At 38.2% G+C, this 19,117-nt stretch overlaps 1 protein-coding gene across 2 annotated transcripts; it reads right to left on the bottom strand.

Moving 5' to 3' along the window:
- Positions 1–1,655: 1,655 nt before the first annotated feature.
- Positions 1,656–18,782, bottom strand: LOC128316349 (C-type lectin domain family 1 member B-like). Of its 2 annotated transcripts, none has more exons than XR_008300110.1 (7): positions 18,508–18,782; positions 16,889–16,978; positions 14,822–14,917; positions 6,704–6,817; positions 5,934–6,085; positions 2,856–4,082; positions 1,656–2,450 (listed from the first exon to the last, which is right to left on the bottom strand). XR_008300110.1 is itself a non-coding variant. In XM_053225820.1 (7 exons), the coding sequence occupies exons 2-7, from the start codon at positions 16,953–16,955 to the stop codon at positions 2,318–2,320; spliced, it is 669 nt and encodes a 222-aa protein (XP_053081795.1). In that variant the 5' UTR covers positions 16,956–16,978; positions 18,508–18,667; the 3' UTR covers positions 1,656–2,317. The 2 variants fall into 2 exon arrangements, 1 of the variants encoding a protein (XP_053081795.1); XM_053225820.1 differs by having other exon boundaries at positions 2,856–2,962; positions 18,508–18,667.
- Positions 18,783–19,117: the final 335 nt, after the last annotated feature.

Below are 19,117 nucleotides of genomic sequence, written 5' to 3'. Positions count from 1 at the left end.
TTTTTTGGAAGGAAATCATGATGTGCAGTGTGTACTTACAGAGCGAGGAGTTATGCCCCTCTCCTTGAAGCGGGAGTAAAATTATACTTGGAATTGTATTGGAATTCTTCATGCAAATTTTGTCTCATTGCCCCCATGTATTTATTTGATCAATTCTTTTATACTGTTATGGACTGATGGATATTTGTTTTATATTTTGGTTTATAGTCCAATAGTACTTTATTTATTTTGTTGCTTAAATTGCTGTTGCTTTAGCCATTGGGAATTCATTCGTCTGGTCTCTCGATCCCTTTGACACACCCCGTTCTTTGAAGTACTCCCCTATTTTCTAGCAGTACACATGCTCCAGGCTCATATTGTATATTCCTACCTCTCACTTAAAAGCAACCATTTCTACAAGGAGCCAAGATTCCTTTAACTGGGTATTGGAATTATAATAAAATTATGGCCACTAACTGACCTTTTTTTTTTTAATGTCAAAGAGAAAGACAGATACCATATGTTTTCACTCTTATGTGGATCCTGAGAAACTTAACAGAAACCCATGGGGGAAGGGAAGGAAAAAAAAAGAGGGTAGAGTGGGAGACAGCCAAAGCATAAGAGACTCTTAAAAACTGAGAACAAACTGAGGGTTGATGGGGGGTGGGAGGGAGGTGAGGGTAGGTGATGGGCATTGAAGAGGGCACCTTTTGGGATGAGCACTGGGTGTTGTATGGAAACCAATTTGACAATAAATTTCATATATTAAAAAAAATTTGAGAAAGGACAAAGTAGGAGAACTCATATTACCATACTTGAAGACTTCTACAAAGACACAATAATCAAGATATTGGTAGGGCACCTGGGTGGCTCAGTGGGTTAAGTGTCTGACTCCTGATCTCAGTCTAGGTTTTATCTCAGGGTTGTGAGTTCAAGTCCCACATTGGGCTCCACGCTGAGCATGGACCCCTATTTAAGAAAAAAAATGATATTGATGAAAGAAGATAGATACTCAGATCAATGGAACAGGATAGAGAGTTTCGAAATAGATTCACAAATAAGTGGTTGATTGATTTTTGACAAAACCGCCAATGATATTTCAGTAGGAGAACGCTGTTTTCAACAAGTGATACTAGAATAATTAGACATTTATATGCAAAAGTTTAAAGAAAGGAAACATGTCATATACAAAAATTAATTTGAAGTAGAGTGTACAATTCACTGTAAACTTACAGCTTTTAGAGACCACATAGGAGAAAAAAATTCAACTTCAGGTAAATTGAAATTTTCATAGGACCAGAAACCCCTAAGAAGTCATGACTCAAAAAAAAATGATTACACTTTATCAAACTAAAACTCTGCCCTTCTTTTCTTCTAAAACTTCTAAGGACAATATTAAGAGAATAAAAGATAAGAATGAGAGACTGCAAACAATATTCATAAAACACATGTCTGATAAAATATCAGTATCAAACATATAATGAACTTCCATTACTCATCAACAAGAAAACAATGAAATAACAGTAGGCAAAAATTTGAATCAATATTTTACCACAAAAGATACATGATTAACAAAAAAACACATGAAAATATGGCTAGAATTATTCATTAGAAAAATACAAATTAAAACCATACTTAATTATGCTGTACCCTTACGAAACTGGTTTTAAAAACTGGCAGCATTAAATGTTGGAGAGATTCAAACAAATGGAATTTCATACCCTGCTGATAGGAATGCAAAATGGTACAGCCACTTTACAAATGCAGTTTGTAGTTACCCACTGATGAGGAAATTATGACCCAGAAGTTTCAAGTTGCCAGAGGGCACATAGCTAACTGAGACTTAAATCTGATTCGAGATCCTATTGCTTTCTAGGATACAACACAGTCTTCCTCTTGAAAAGGAAGGAATCAAATAGAAATGCATACGCATTCATAGAGAATAATCCTTGTAATGACTGGTGGCATTGATTTCCAGACAAAACGTGCATGATGGTGACTGAAGTTTGCGGGATTCCTTCCTAAATCCGTGTGAGTTGTAGAAACAGTATGGAGAAGTTTCCTTCTTAATCCTCATCAGGAAAGCTGATACTCTCTTACTCCACCAACCTGTGCTCGTAACGTGGCTGTCTCCACGTGAAAGGGCAGAGGTGAGGGGTCTGATGTCGCTCACGCTGGTGCACCCAATATTCCAGCATCATCTATGCCAGAGGCTGGCATATTGGTACAGGCCATAAAAAAGCAAAGACATTCTGAAATGAGAGAGGAAGACTCTAGGACTTTAAGAAGTCTGGTTCTTTACAAGAAAAACTATCGTCCTTGTCTTTTGTTGTTCCTATTATGAGGTAGCCACACAGGGAATTCTCTTCTCACAAGTAAAGGGCAGGAGTTTGTAACAGTCAGAAGCAATCATCCTCATTTTTGTCATAATTGCACAGTTTCCACCTTTTGTCTCTTTCCAGTCACTTATCCTGAAATAGGAACATATAAATGATGTGAAATATACGCGGATGTAGACAGAATAGAAAATATTGGTCCAAAATTAAGGTGATGTGTCTTTTCTTTCCTTGTAGAAACTGTCCCTTTACACCCTAGGCTATCCCAGAGTAACTGATAAAGAAGAAAGCATAAAGTTGGAAAGCCTCTCTCTCTCTCTCCACATACTCATTGCCTGAACATAAGTCCTTTGGAAGTGTGTGTGTGTGTGTGTGTGTGTGTGTGTGTGACCTCTGTGTGTGTGTGAGTACACATATATGTGTGTATGTATGTATGCCTATATATTTATGTGTGCATGTTTTTCCTATATACTTTCAGAAATGTAAATGCACATCTGTGATTATAGAACCTACTAGTTACTATCTATTCTAGAAACTTACACTTGGAGAAAGGGATTTGAGTTATCTTCCCATTTCCATGACATGCTGGTTCCTTTACGGGAGAGCCCAATCCAAGTGTACAAGTGCATCTGACTTCGAATGAAGTTCTGTAATAAAAGGAACATATTTTATGACCAAAATCTTTTTATGTTCCTGAATATAAGCAACAATCCTGTTATTATTATTTTATTGTTGTGTATAACATAAAACAGAAAATTAACTTCATCCCGATTCTATTTAAATTGTAAAATAATGAAATCTCAGTTATTGATATTTTATTAAATACCGAGGCATGAAAGAAGACTCTCTTCTCTTCGCTATGTTTATTTTTTAATTTCTTTTCATAACTTATTCCTGTAGCTCAAAGATGAGTTCTGAACAAAGTCTGATTTTTACCTTGGAGTGCAGGTGTGATAGATATGACTTTCTTTTTTTACCAATGTTGTCTTATATTTTTGTTACACAAGCACCACATTTATTTCTTGCAAAATGGACATCTTGAGGAAGGAGTACTTACCCCATCAAATGACTATTTCTATAGCTGGCTGGAAACTACTTAGTAAGTATTAAATAATCGATATTCACCTTGTACTTTAATTTTTACAAAGCATTTGCACATGTATTGTCTTCCTTGATCTTCCTAATTGTATTGTAAGGAAAATGCAGTCTTTCACAGGGGGGTTATAATAGGTCACTCATTTCTTTTTTATTTATTTGAAAACAGTGGACACACAATTATTGATTTAAGGGGTACAGTAAGTATAGCAGTTCAACTTTCCACACGTTATGCTCTGCTCACTCCAGGTGTAGTTACCATGACAGCCAGTTTCATTGCCTACTCTCCACCTTTTCCAAGTGAGGAGACTGACGCTCTAGTTGATTTAGTCACACAAGACAACAAGTGAAAGGGGGTTAAATTGAGGGTTTCTGGCCGTACTTTCTATTTTTCTCCATTCTGCTTTAATTTTCACCCTCCGTTTTTATTTTTCTGTTTGTCTTCTACTCCTTTGGGAAGATGATGAAAGCTTAGTCACTCTACCCAGAGATGTGTGCATCTAAATACAAAGCTTTGGCATCAATTTCAGGGTTTGCGTATATATGGCATTAATTCTCAATGAAGATAACCTGTAGGAAAGATACAGTTTCTAGATCCTGAAACTCATACTTGGACCCTCTGTATAACTGTGAACCCCAAGTTGAGATTTCTTTTGTCAACAGATGCATCACCTGTGGGTAAGTCAAGAGAGGATTAATGAATACATCTTTTACAACGTTCTGAAATTTCTGTAAGCCTATGGAAAGGCTGAAGATGTACTCAGTTACGGAATACACACTCATAGTTAAAGCCAGAGTTACACAGGCTAACACATCTCACGTGTTTTCCAGTGCTTCTATAATAATTCTGGTTAGGATGAGTATAGTTATATAATTGTGAAAATGTGGTCACTATTCATGTATATTCTATAGTTCTCATCTAAGAAGATGATAATGTATTTTGTCACTTAATGTGCTTATTAATTTATGCTGAACAGATTTCACATTCACTTTTATCACTCTAACATCTTTTCAATATATTATATTTTTATATAAATTCTTTACCATTCTGTAATCAAATTAGGATTTAAAAATTTATCCTATTGGGGTGTCTGGGTGGCTCAGCCGATTGGGTGGCTGGCTTTGGCTCAGGTCATGATCTCACAGTTCATGAGTTCAAGCTCCGTGTCAGGCTTTGTGCTGACAGCTCGGAGTCTGAACCCTGCTTTGGATTCTGTGTCTCCCTCTCCTTCTGCCCTTCCCTTGCTCACACTGTCTCTCTCTCAAAAATAAATAAATATAAAAACATAAAATAAAAATAAAAATTTATCCTATTAATATTACAATTATAATTTTCTTTTTTTAAATCTGAGATATAATGGACATATAAGATTATATTAGTTTCAAGTGTACAACACAATGATTCACTATTTGCTTGTATTAATAAATGATCACAGTAAATCTAGTAAACACCCTTACCATACATGCAATTTTGTATTGGAGTAAAAAGGCGATTAATTCAGACTCTACAAATGTCTTCTTTCTGGATTCCACATTTGCTTGGTTTTGTTGATGATTTTCAAGTTCTTTATATTTTTATAGCTGTTTTAGAGCAGTTGAAAGCCAAGTATATGGACAGTTGGACTAGTACCAAAAACCGAGTGATTTTTACAGTCAATCTATATTTGAGAGGATATTAAATGATTACCCTTAATTTAGAATGTTAATATATATTAGCTCTTTGGTAGAAATAATAGTAAATCATTTCAATATTCAAAGCAAGGCATAATGATAAGGATTATGAAACATTTAGTTTGGTTTTTTGGAAGCTAATATGAGTTAATGTAATATGAGTTGGAATGAGCTGATCTTCAATTTTAAATTTATATAGAGGTTTTCTTTTACATCAAGCTCAGTGACAATGCTATATTTCTTGATTTTGTTAGAGGTATAATGATTTTTCTCAGAGAGGCTGAAAATAAATTTCTATGAAATTGTTGGTATGGGATATAGAGTTATCTGTGATAAAGTAATATCCTTTAAAGGTAAATAATTTCTGTTTTTAAAGTTTATTTATTAATTTTTAGACACACACACACACACACAGAGCATGAGTGGGGGAGGGGCAGAGAAAGAAGGAGACAGAGAATCCCAAGCAGGCTCCCCACCTGCAGCACAGAGCCTGATGCAGGGCTTCAACTCACTAACTGTGAGATCGTGACCTGAGAGAAATCAAGAGTCGGATGCTTAACCGACTGAGCCACCCAGGCGCCCCAAAGATAAATATTTTCTCATTGCTTCATGTGTGACTTTACATTTGCTATACTGTGGAAATTCTAACTGTGGATGAATCAGTTGAGTTACATGAACTTTTAACCTCATTTCAATTGGTATGTCTCACTTTAACATGACCACTGTCTGGATCCGAGTTAGCTGATGACTCTTCAAATCACTCGAATATTATTGAGCGCTAAGATTTAACCTACCTACAACTAAGGGCTAGACAAATACAGTGTGGGGTAGAAAACAGAACATATACATCACCAGTTCTTCTTCATCTTCTATCTTAACAAGTGTGGCGCCCATATTCTTGCAGATATTCTTACTGTCTTGAAAAGTGTTGAAATCACGTGAAAAATGGTAACATTTATCTCCACGGCATGACCATTGAGTTTTACATATGTTCCTCTTGTGTCCTTGAAAACAAAAGATATCGCCCGGAGACCACTCGGTAAGTACCCTCATAGGCACCCCTGGGCTGAGAGATTGAGTCCTAGTTAATTCTAGGAACATTTATTCTATGAGACTGATGGGCTTTATTTCTGCTTTCTGAAAAGAGCCATGACTTGGGAAGAGGGTCACATATCTTACAAACATCCAAAAATCTCTAGGAAAACCTTCTAAAAAGATTGGCATTTTCCCTCACAACCGCTGCCAAAAGGACTTCACAGTGGGAAAGTAACCTCTGTATTTTTCAGACAAGGAAAATCTGTAGGTACAAAGCTCATCGTAACATAGTACCTGACTACGTACCAGTATTAAGGGGTGTGATAATGATCAGAAAATATGATAAGGGAGATCTACAGGGTTTTTTTTTTGTAGAAAAAAATACCATTTTGAGAGATGGTGATATAGTACATACTGAAAAATCTAAGCTCTGGGAAAGACTGAGTTTTTTCAGTTGAATAAGATTGAAAATGGGGCTCTAGTTCGTTTAATCTGTGAGAAAATCTAAGTGAGCAGAAAAGAAGAAGATTGAGGGAAATAGAGAAGAAACCTGTTGGTCTTATTCTTCAATCCATTCAGATTCATACCTGTGTTAAGTGGAAACTCTATGATAGTCGTGTTTTTAAATGTGGACTCGTCTTGCTGGGTCCTATTGTCCAGTGGAAGCTTCTGCGTTTCATTTGTCGTATGACCCTGGAAAACTTTATTTTATATCATTAGCTTGAAGGAAACCATATGGGACTGAATAAAAGACAACATTATAATTTTAATATGTTAGTTAACGTTCAGGACTAAGGACCATTTTTATTACTGTGCTTTTTTTTGGGCAACTCTTCTCTGCATATGATTTACAGACTTACACCTCATTTAGGGAAAATACATTAATTGATGACAAGACAGCTTCCCACACCGTGATAAGTGAGAACAACAGCAACAGTGAGAAATGAAAAGTTTCTGCCTTCAAGGAACTCACTCACTATAATGGAGATAGTATGAGATTAGAGGACTTTATATGGTGGGTGATAGAGCAAAGAGCTACTCTTAGAATTCAGCAAAGGGTTGACTGGCTAAAGGTAGGTTCTAGAATAGTGTGACAGGTCAGCCAGACCTCCCATATTAGTGTTCATCTTAAAGTTGCTTTTTGTCTATGGATCATACAGAGATAGTAGAGTGAAAAAGGTAGACAATAAAATTCTAGATCTGTGCACTCAATTTTCTAAAGTAGACAAATGGTGACAAAATGATGCATTAACTTGGTTCAATTAGTCAGTACATCCAGAAGATATGCTGTGTATAAGGGATTTTAGGGGTATAAGGCTGTAAACGAAAACAGAAAGCGCATCATAAAAAACCCCTTATATGGACGTTAAGTTATTAATATAAGAACGGCAGTCTAAATGTTTTTAAGTTCCACAGTTCACTTGCGAAATATCAGTAATGTTCAATATTCTGCTAGTTATGTTAATGGCCTTAATCGTTATAACGACTGCTTCACTACTGCTCCTTGAGTGTCATTGATATGGGGGTTGTTTAGCTTTTGAGAGCCAGTTAAAAGGAAAGCCAAATAATCAGATTTTAAAACATCACTTGATTGCTAAGTAAAGGATGAGTACAAGTGCAAAGATATGGGAATCATGAAGAATAATTCAGAGGCACAATTTCTTTCCCAAATTTTCTTATGCTGCAACCCTACCACTATAACATTACTAACTCCATACTTGGCTGTTAGTCACTTTGAACTCAAAAGTTCTTATACAGCTCAATGTTTCTCATACAGAAACATTTTCTGACCAGTTCACTTCTGATTCTATCTAAGGAATATCCTTGCTATGCTACTATGATAAAAACTTCCCTGAACGGTTATGTGGTTTAGTTTTCATTATTTTTGTGTTTTGATTACAAAAGGATAAAAGCAATATTTGATTGTTTACAGTGCTACACAAACTGTTTGTAATACTTGATTATATGAATTCTTCGATATTTGCAACAACGTAGAATGTTGGTCCTGGCCACGCGATAAAAGTACCTTGACGAATTTATTAATTTTGTTCAATAATATTTTTGGTTGTGGTTAGCCCTACATGTCCCACTTACTGAGGTATGCAAAGGGTGATTTTCTACTAGAACCTTTAAAAATATTCATGATGAATGCTTACATTTTAATTTTTTAAATTTTTTTAATTTTTTACAACTGTTATTGAAATATTGTCGACACATAATTTCACGTTACTTTCAGGTGTTGACAATTCTATCCATTATGCTATGTTTACACAAGTGTAGTTACCATCTGGCACTTTGCAAAGCTAATATGATACCACTAACAACATTCTTTATGTTACACCTTTCATCCCCGTGACTTACTCACTCCATAACTGGAAGCCTGTACCTTCCACTCCTCTTCACCCATTTTGCTCTCCACCTACCATCTTCCCCTTTGGGAACCGTGAGTTTGTTCTCTGTATTTATGGGTCTATTTCTGTTTTTTGGTTGTGTGTACTTCTTTAAAAAATTCCACATATAAGTGAAATCATTTGGTATTTGTTTTTCTCTGGTCTTGTGTCAGGCTCTGTACTGGCAGCTCAGAGCCAGGAGCCTGCTTTGGATTCTGTGTCTCCCTCTCTCTCAAAAAAATAAATAAACATAAATATAGGGGCACCTGTATTCATTTGAATTAGTGTTTTGTATTTGTTACAAACCCCAGTCATTTATATGCTACATGAAAATTTTTGCTATATTTTTACTCAATCCATATAATTATATAAACAGTATTTTCTGTTAACTATTTTTCAACTTAAGTAAATTTACTTTAAAGGAAAAATTAATACCACCACCATAAATGGAGTCCTATATTTTTCGCCACAATGAATTTCAAGTAACCTATAACTAGTAAAAAATAAATTATATCCATTGATCTTCAAATCGTTTCAAGTTAAGGATGCATGCACTATATTTTACTTATTTTATTTTTAAAAAATGTGTATTTATTTATTTTGAGAGAGAAGAAGTGCGGGTGCATGTGAGTGGGGGAGGGCCATAGAGAGAGGGAGAGAGAGACTCCCATGCAGCCTCCATGCTGTCAGTGTGCAGAGCCTGATGTGGGGCTCAATGTAATGAACTGTGAGATGAGGACCTGAGCCGAAATCAAGAATTGAATGATTAACTGGCTTAAGCCACTCAGGCACCCCTATGCACTACATTTAAAAAAAAAATTTTTAATGTTTATTTTTATTTTTGACAGAGAGAGAGACAGAGCATGAGTGGGGGACGGGCAGAGAGAGAGGGAGACACAGAATCGGAAGCAGGCTCCAGGCTCCGAGCTGGCAGCACAGAGCCCAACGCGGGGCTCGAACTCAGACCGTGAGATCATGACCTGAGCCGAAGTCTGACTGAGCCACCCAGGCGCCCCGTCTATGCACTACATTTTAAAATGATCATACTATGATGTATTTACTAAGCTGAATTTGTGAAAAACAATAAAATAAAAATAACGTTGGCATGAAACTCATCTCTCAGAGCTTGAAGAAAGAAAAAAGTGGAAAAAAAATGTAGCTTGGAAATTCTTCTAGGTGTTCATTAATGAATAAGGAATAAAAAACTTGCATCATGGTATTGTGAGGCACTCTGATTATATCAGTTGAATCATGCCGAGGTTGTTTTTCACTCTTCTTTCTTTGTTCTTCACCCTTCTCTCTTTGCTGTATTTGTGTGAGATTGTTTGGATCTCTATTTCAATCCAGAAGATACTAGATAAGCATCCATTATGTGTAAGTTGTCATGAAAGGGGTTGTGTCTAAGGAATATAGAGGTTTTCAAAACTTCTAAAGAGTACATTAAAAATACACATAGAGGAGTGTTTCTGCCAGAATGGTGGCATGATTAGTTCCGTGGGACTGCTCCTTAGCAGAACAACCGTAATGAATGAAAACAATCATTAAAAAAATCAACCACTTGGGGTGCCTGGGTGGCTTACTTGGTTCAGTGTCTGACTTTGGCTCAGGTAGTGATCTCGTGGTCCATGGGTTCGAGCCCTGTGTCAGGCTCTATGCTGACAGCTCAGAGCCTAAAGCCTGCTTTGGATTCTGCGTCTCCTTCTCTCTCTGCTTCTCCCCGCTTATACTCTGTCCCTTTCTCAAAAATAAATATACCTTTAAAAAAATCAACCACTTAAAGTCTTTGAAACTTGTGTTAAATATTTATTTAAGAAAATGAACTAAATCTTGATAAGAGCGGTGAGAGTCTATGGCACTTGAGCTATGAACTGTAAAGCTTAAAATTATTTGGTTGAGGGGCGCCTGGGTGGCTCAGTCGGTTGAGCAGATGACTTCGGCTCAGGTCATGATCTTGCAGTTCGTGAGTTCGAGTCCCGCATCAGGCTCTGTGCTGACAGCTCAGAGCCTGCGGTCTGCTTCCGATTCTGTGTCTCCCTCTCTCTCTGCCCCTTCCCCGCTCATGCTCTGTCTCTCTCTGTCTCTCAAAAATGAATAAACGTTAAAAAAATTTTTTTTAATTATTTGGTTGAAATAAGATTATGATTCGTGGAAACAAAGGTAAGTAAGGAGGGAAATTTTAACATAAATCAGGAGTGAATAAAAAAACTGCTAATGGTTTCTTGGCACTTGGATGACATGATCTGAAATTTTTTGGCAGTTTCAGTAGGAATTTGAAAGTCTGTTGACTTCAGAGTTAATTAGCCGGCGATTGGAATAGTACAGGAGACATGTATTAATGATTGTATGAAACGTTTATGAGAATAAACAATTTAAAAAGTAAATTTGAGCTGCCAACCAGAGACATGGAGGTAAAGCCAACAGGACTGGAGAGTTCATTGAGAGGAGGTGTCATAGAGGAGAGAGAAATTTTCTCTACACCCAGCACGATTTATCATAAACGAAACCTCAAAGGCAACCTTCCCTGGAAACATCCTGAATACGATCCAGGCTTTAAGAGTAAAGCTTAGAGCATTTTTACTTTTGGCCTGGCTAGATTTTAATTCTTTTATCAACACAGAAAGGGATTTTCTGGTGTCTTCTATGCTTTTGTCAACCCAGCTAGTATTCTTATAATCGTGGTTTCAAATTCTAGTTCAGATATCCTACTTATATCTGTGTTGATTAAATCCCTGGCCATCATTTCTTCCTGTCCTTTCTTTTGCAGTGAGTTCCTCCATCTTGTCATTTTGGAGGATGAAAATAAAAAAATTAAAAATTAAAATTGAAAAAGTAAGAACAAAACACACACACAAAAGCAAATGAAGGAGGCTAGTTCCTAGGTATGCTTTGGTCTGCTCGTTGAAAAAGGCTATGTAGAATAGAGAAAAAGAGAAAGAAAAAATAAGTTAAAAAAATTGAAAAATTAAATGATAAAATAGAATAAAATAAAAAAATAAAAGTCAATTAAAAAATAAAATAAAAATAAAGAATTTGCTCTTTCTGTATCCAAGAAAGAGAAAGAAAAAAAAAAACAAATAAAAAAGAAAACAGCGTAAACAAAAACAGAAACAAAGAAAATGAGCAGATAAATGAACCAGTAAACAGAATGACCACTCGATTGAAGTCATGTCCAGTTTCCCCTAGTTCGGTTTCCAGAACTGAAACTGCAGCACACTGTAGTTTGTAGACTATAAGCAGGTGGAAGGGATTTTTGCCGGTCTTCTGGGGGATGTGCCTGAAGGGCACAGGTGGGCAGGGCTTGGTGTTATGACTCAGTTCTCCACTTGGTGGCTCTGCTTTACTTACTGGGGTCCATCTGTGTGCGCACCATTTCACTAGAAGTGAACATGGCTTCACCAAGCTTCATAATCTCTGGTGCAGGAACCACATGCCCTCACCGACCTGCAATCAAGCACACCTCCCCTTTGACTCAGGCCTCTGTCTGATCCTTGCGTCTCTCCTGTTCATGTCCAAGTTGTCCGCTTGCCATCCAGCACCTCCCTCCAGAGTTTTATCTCAGAGGGGGCTGTGTTTCAAAACCCTGAACTTCAGAGACCCCTGTGGCTTGGACCCAAGCCAACTCTCTGGGGGAGTGTCTCACCAAGCGATGGCCAGGCACCGGCTCTTCCCAGAAAAATGCTCCCGCAATCACACAGTGGCAGGGTCCCAGAGTTTATGGCAAATCACAACACACAGCCCGTACCAGGTTTTGCTGCCCTCCAGTGCCTTTGTTCCAATATCAGTAAATGTGGCTTACTCTCCACAGGGTCTGCCTGGACTTTTGCCTGTAGGGAGACCACATGGCCTCTACCAAATGAACTCCAATCAGGGGAACCACTTTTCCCGTTGTGGAACATGGATCCCTCAGATAGTGCTGCCTGCTCCTAGGGATTTGTCCTACTTCCTCATCAGACACTGCCAGGCACTGAGCTCAAGACCTCAGACTTATACTCCACTGTTTATAGGATCCTGGCAGGATTGAAACCCTCTCCTTTCTCCCTGTGAGTGGTTTGGGGGGACAGATTTTTTGTCCAGTCCCTTAGAAGTGTTTTCACCCTTTCACTCACTCTCTCTTTCTCTCCAACTACTTTTGGGAGTAGTGCTTTTCTTGCATGATCCTGATGTGCTGCATTCTCTCCCTTTCTCTTTCTCTCTCTCTGTCCTCTCTCCTTGAAAACGGCTCCTTATCCTTGGATCCATGGCTTTTCACTCCCCCAGTTCACCTCTCTGCACCACATACCTGCCAACTTCTCTGGCTCCAATTACTCAGATTGTTGCGTTCATTAATCTTCAAATCAGTTTCCTAGGTGTTCAAAATGATTTGATGCTGTATGACAAAGCTTTAATAATCATCAAGACAGTATGGTACTGGCACAAGAACAGACACTCAGATCAATGGAACAAAATAGGACCAGAAATGGACCCACAAACGTATGGTCAACTAATCTTCTACCAAGCAGGAAAGAATATCCGATGGAAAAAAGTCAGTCTCTTCAGCAAATGGTGTTGGGAAAACTGGACAGCGACGTGCAGAAAAATGAACCTGGACTACTTTCTTACACCATACACAAAAATAACCTCAAAATCGATATAAGACTTAAATGTAAACAGGAGACCATCAAAATCCTAGAGGAGAAAACAGGCAGCAACCTCTTTGACCTCAGCCACAGGAACTTCTTACTAGACATTATTCCAGATGCAAGGGGAACAAAAGCAAAAATGAACTATTGGGACCTCATGAAAATAAAAAGCTTCTGCACAGCAAAGGAAACAATCAGCAAAACGAAAAGGCAAGTGACGGAATGGGAGAAGATATTTGCAAATGACATGTCAGATAAAGGGTTAGTATCCAAAATCTATAAAGAACTTATCAAATTCAACACTCAAAAAGCAAATAATCCAGTGAAGAAATGGACAAGAGACATGAACAGACACTTTTCCAAAGAAGACATCCAGATGGCCTACAGACACATGAAAAGATGCTCCATATCACTTATCATCAGGGAAATACAAATCAAAACCACAATGAGATACCACCTCACACCTGTCAGAATGGCTTACATTAACAACTCAGGCAACAACAGATGTTGGCGAGGGTGCAGAGAAAGAGGATCACTTTTACATTGCTGGTGGGAATGCAAACTGGAGCAGCCACTCTGGAGAACAGTATGGAGGTTCCTCAAAAAATTAAAAATAGAACTACCCTATGACCCAGCAATTGTACTACTAGCTATTTATCCAAAGGATACAAAAATGCTGATTCAAAGGTGCACATGTACTCCAAAGTTTATAGCAATACTATCAACAATACCTACGTTATGGAAGGACTCCAAATGTCCACCGACTGACACATGGGTAAAGGAGAGGCGGTGTATATATACAATGGAATATTACTCAGCCATCAAAAAGAATGATATCTTGCCATTTGCAACAACGTGGATGGAACTACAATGTAGGACGCTCAGTGAAATCAGTCAGGCAGAGAAAGACAAATAGCATAAGATTTCACTCATCTGTGGAATTTAAGAAACAAAACAGATGAACATAGGGGAAGGGAAAGAAAAATAAGGTAAAAACAGAGAGGGAGACAAACTATAAGAGACTTGAAAATACAAAGACCAAACTGAGGGTTGCTGGGCAGGTGTTGAGTGGGGGGATGGGCTAAATGGGTGATGGGCATGAAGGCGGGCACTTGTTGGGATGAGCACTGGGTGTTATTTATACATACGAGATGAATCACTAAATTCTACTCCTGAAACCATTATTACACTATGTGTTAACTAACTTGGATTTAAATAAAATTAAAACAACAACAACGACAGAAAAAAACTAAAAAGAGTAAAGGATACATCAGAAGCTTCTGAGGAATTTTGTAAATGGCCAAGTAATTACATTAGTGGTGAAGGTAGAACGGTTTCCTGGGTAGAACTAGAGATCATAGCTATGGAACCCCCAGAAAAAGAAAAGCAGTAAAAATTCCTGGGGTATTGCTAGGAATGGCTACTGGTTCAGTCAGTTGAGTGTCTGACTCTAGATATTGGCTCAGGTCATGATCTCACAGTTTGTGGGATCGAGCCCCACTTCAGGATCTGTGCTCAGAGCACAGAGCCTGCTTGGGATTCTCTCTCTCCCTCTCTTTCACTCTGCCCCTCCTCTGCAAACGCGCTCTCTCTCTCTCTCTCAAAATAAATGAATATTTAAAAAATTCTGTAAAAGAAATAGTAATTCTTAAAGCAGGAGATATTCAGTTCAGGGCACAGATCCTGATTAACTTACCAATGGATCCCAAGACTGCAGTTGTTACAAGGAGAAGGAAACAGAGGATTCCAAGAATCACTACAGCGAGACACCAGACAAATGGCACTGAAGGCCCTGGCCAGAGAGAAAGTGAGACACTGAGGAGGTCAGCATAAAAAAAAAGACTGAATTAAAGACCAGGATTTTGAGGGAGACTTTCCCGTAAATTCAAGGCCCTAACTCTTGAACGTCCTCAAACTGGGAATTATAAGTTGAGGAGAACATTGATCAGTCGGAAACAATTGTGAACCAAGAGTAACACGTCTGTGTTCTCCTCCCTACTCTGTTACCAAGCATTTCTTAGGGAAGTCACTTATTCTCACTTTATTAAAAAAATCCCCTGATTTATCTCAATGGTTTAGGGATTCAAAGTGGAATATTAGATCTACACACTTGTTTTTTTTTTTTTTTCAACGTTTATTTATTTTTTGGGACAGAGAGAGACAGAGCATGAACGGGGGAGGGGCAGAGAGAGAGGGAGACACAGAATCGGAAACAGGCTCCAGGCTCTGAGCCATCAGCCCAGAGCCCGACGCGGGGCTCGAACTCACGGACCGCGAGATCGTGACCTGGCTGAAGTTGGACGCTTAACCGACTGCTCCACCCAGGCGCCCCTACACACTTGTTTTAAAAATGTAAAAATGCTTCTAAAATATATCACTTTCATACATAAAAGTAGAAATCCCTTTTATTGACCCACAATCAGAAGATATTTATTAGTTTGTAATATCATATGTTTTCATACATACATAAACATCCGCAGTTTCCTCACTGGAGTCTCACTACTGTTCTCATCATTAGGAACAACCATTGCCATTACGTAGAAGAAATCGTAGGGGCGCCTGGGTGGCTTAGTTTGTTAAGCCTCCGGCTTCAACTCAAGTCATGATCTTACAGTTTGTGAGTTACAGCCGCACGTGGGGCTCCTGAAGCCTGGAGCCTGCCTCAGATTCTGTGTCTCCCTCTCTCTCTGCCCCTCCCCTGCTTGCTCTCTCTCTCTCTCTCTCCCTCTCAAAAATAAATAAACATTAAAAAAAGAAGAAACTATAATCAGAGACGTGAATCAAATAATGTTAATCAAGTGTTATTTCTTGAAACATCATAGAATGAGTCAGTAGTGACATCAGGAGATTCAGATGTTTCCAAACAAACTGAAAAGAAATAATTTCCATCCTTGCCTCAGTAATGAATGTATGGCTATGGCACCCACATGACTTTAATTCTCTGGAATATACTAACCACGGGTATCGGTTTTTCAACACGGCTTTTTCTTTAGAGTATAAGACACAGTTGAAGCAATCTTGTGAAAGTGGGTAAGCTGACTCTTGGCACAGTGGCTTTTGTTTTATGTTACTTGAATCACATACACATAGGCTAAGCAATGGGAAGCTAGGTCCTCTACGGACACTTTACCTTTTTCTATAGAAGATTCCATTCTCATTACCTTTGTCTGATTGGAACTTGAAGTGTAAGTTTTCACTTTTGAGTAAACTGGGATGTGGTCACCACTTCATATTCTTATTATTTCTGAGAAAGCATGTAAGTTATGAATTCCTGAAGAGAGTTGGCAGGATAGGGTGTTTCCCAAATAAAGGAGATCGATGGAATTGTTTTCTGCTTACGAGGTAAAGTCCATCAGGTAAGTCTTTTAAATGACAGAATCTTGAAAATAAGTTAGACATAATGTGTCATATGCTACATTATAATGAACTTCTTTAGAAGAAATGCTTAACAAGGAACAGAAAATAATATCAGAATTCAGTAAGGCGGGGGGACTGGGTGGCTCAGTCGGTTGAGCACCCAACTCTCAGTTTCGACTCAGGTCATACTCTCACAGTTTCGTGAGTTCGAGCCCCACGTTGGACTCAACAATGACGGTGTGGATCCTGCTGGGGATTCTCTCTCTCCCTTTCTCTATCCCTCCTTCGCTCCCATTGTCTCTGTCTCTCTCAAAATAAATATAAACTTTAACAAAAATTTTTAAAAATCCAAAAGGATTTATATTAAAAAAAAAGAATTCAGTAAGGATTGGGGAAAAATACTCACTTTTTTTTGGCATCTGCTTCTTAGGAGGATGTTTGATATCCATATATGTTGTATGTGTTTCATTCATCTCAGAAATTTTAGGATACAATTCTAAAAGACACAAAAATTGGCAGTTTTTTTTAAAAGTAAGTTTTGAGGTTCTGCCCGTGGGTTTTCTCTAGACCACTGAAATTAGTGTTTCGTGCCATTTAACTGCTAATGCATGATTTTACCTTTGCAATGTTCTTCCAAGAAAGCTTTTTGCCTCAGATTATTTTTCTTATCAGTTATCAGCATCTTTCTTTGTTCATATTTATTTATTTATTTATTTGCATCTATCTTTAGATGCTTAGGTAATTGTCATTTTGCTTGCCACTTGTAATTTTCCGAATGTGGTGTTAAATTAATTTTAAAAGACCAACACTGTCACGATCCTTGAAATATGATCCAGTTCTCCTTGCAAATTTTTGAAGAATTAATGAATTTGTTTCAAGTATTTTTTTTTATGTCTATTTATTTTGGAGAGAGAGATGGAGTGCAAGCGAGGGAGGGACAGAGAGAGAGGGAGATAAAATCCAAAGCAGGCTCCAGGCTCTGAGCTGTTAGCACAGAGCCTGATGTGGGGCTCAAACCCATGAACCACAAGATCGTGACCTGAGCTGAAGCCGGAGGCTTAACCAACTGAGTCACCCAGGCACTCCTGTTTCAAGTATTTTAAAATCAAACAAAGAAATTTATATGAACTAAACTCCTGATTCCATAAAAACCTTAACATTTCTTATCATGACCGGTTTGCCAGCGTACCATCAAATTAAACACTTTTTATGTATTTTAATTTTTCAGAGATTTATGCTTCATTGTTATCTTTTATAATATAATTAGATATATATAGGTGTCTGTATGTTCATAGTATTCAGTTGATGATATTTAATAATTTCCAACGTGATAACTTCTCCCAAAAACTTATGATCATAGAGAAAAGTATTTATAATGCTTTACAATATGTTTGCCAAGTCTGGAGTATATCAGAATGTGGAAGCCCTATCACATAAATAAGCAAAGACAAGACGTGGATATGAAAGAGAGAAACATTGATTAAATAATTAATTATTCATATCCTACCTTCATCGATGTGCTCTTTTGCTCCATTAACTCACGTGGTTAATCCAAGAGATAAATTGAAATATTTGCCTGGAAAACTATAGTTGTATTCGATGGTAAACCATGAAAAATTACCGGAGATACTCCCCTTGAAAAGCAATTGTAAAATCTGAACTGGTTGGCTTGTGTGCTGCAAGGCTAGATTTACTGGACTACTTTTTAAAATTTCTATTCTTCGTGGGGCGCCTGGGTGGCTCAGTCAGTTAAGCGTCGGTCTTCGGCTCAGGTCATGATCTCACGGTTCATGAGTTCGAGCCCTGTGTCTGGCTCTGTGCTGACAGCTTGGAGCCTGGAGTCTGCTTCAGATTCTGTGTCTCCCTCTCTCTCTGTTCCTCCCCTGCTCGCTCTCTCTCTCTCTCTCTCTCAAATATAAAATAAAAAAAAAATTCTATTCTTTGTAATCTCTATACACAATCAAGTGGCCCTAGTAACGGTGAGATGTGCTGAGAGCAACAGCTATAGATAAGAGTTGGTGATACCTGTGTTAGTGCGGTGAGCTTCTGCTGGCACTGGAGTCCGATCCAAACAGAAGAGGTGAGCCCCAGTGGGCAAATGGAATAGATTCTTCTGGGCTCTAGGTACCCTCTGCTCTGGTCACCCAATAGGCTTCGGTGTTTGTCAGCTACATGTGAACATGTCAGAACACAGTTCATATTTGAACTTCTGGCTTCTCATTTGCATCTTTGATTACGGAAATAGGCGGTTTTTTTTTTTTTCAGCAGAGAAGATAAAAGGGCAAAATAATTTAAAGGGCCATGCCCATTTTGCACAAAATCCAAACACATCATTGTTAAAAAAAACAAAAGGCCACCATCACCACTAGACCATCACCAACAAATACTAAGCTTCTAAACCTATCTCTATTACAGACACAAACCTTTGGGGTTGCATTTAAAATTTTTTTTAACGTTTATTTATTTTTGAGACAGAGAGAGAAAGAGCATGAACAGGGGAGGGTCAGAGAGAGGGAGACACAGAATCTGAAACAGGCTCCAGGCTCTGAGCTGTCAGCACAGAGCCCGACACGGGGCTCGAACTCACAAACTGTGAGATCATGACCTGAGCCGAAGTCGGACGCTTAACCGACTG

Source organism: Acinonyx jubatus, chromosome B4, assembly GCF_027475565.1.
Source record: "Acinonyx jubatus isolate Ajub_Pintada_27869175 chromosome B4, VMU_Ajub_asm_v1.0, whole genome shotgun sequence".
Classification (NCBI taxonomy): Eukaryota; Metazoa; Chordata; class Mammalia; order Carnivora; family Felidae; genus Acinonyx; species Acinonyx jubatus.
Note: the sequence above shows the minus strand (reverse complement) of the source record. Positions and strands in the feature narration are given on the sequence as shown.

What these genes read in the sequence shown, in the direction of transcription:
- LOC128316349 (XM_053225820.1), bottom strand. Translation starts at nt 16,955, where the DNA reads ATGAATGAAACACATACAACATATATGGATATCAAACATCCTCCTAAG. An exon ending in TGCAGTCTTGGGATCCATTG is followed by an intron (nt 6,818 to 14,821) that starts GTAAGTTAATCA and finishes TATAAAATAAAG; the next exon opens with TTTTCCAGGGTCATACGACA. An exon ending in TAGAAGATGAAGAAGAACTG is followed by an intron (nt 2,963 to 5,933) that starts GTGATGTATATG and finishes CTTTTATTACAG; the next exon opens with AACTTCATTCGAAGTCAGAT.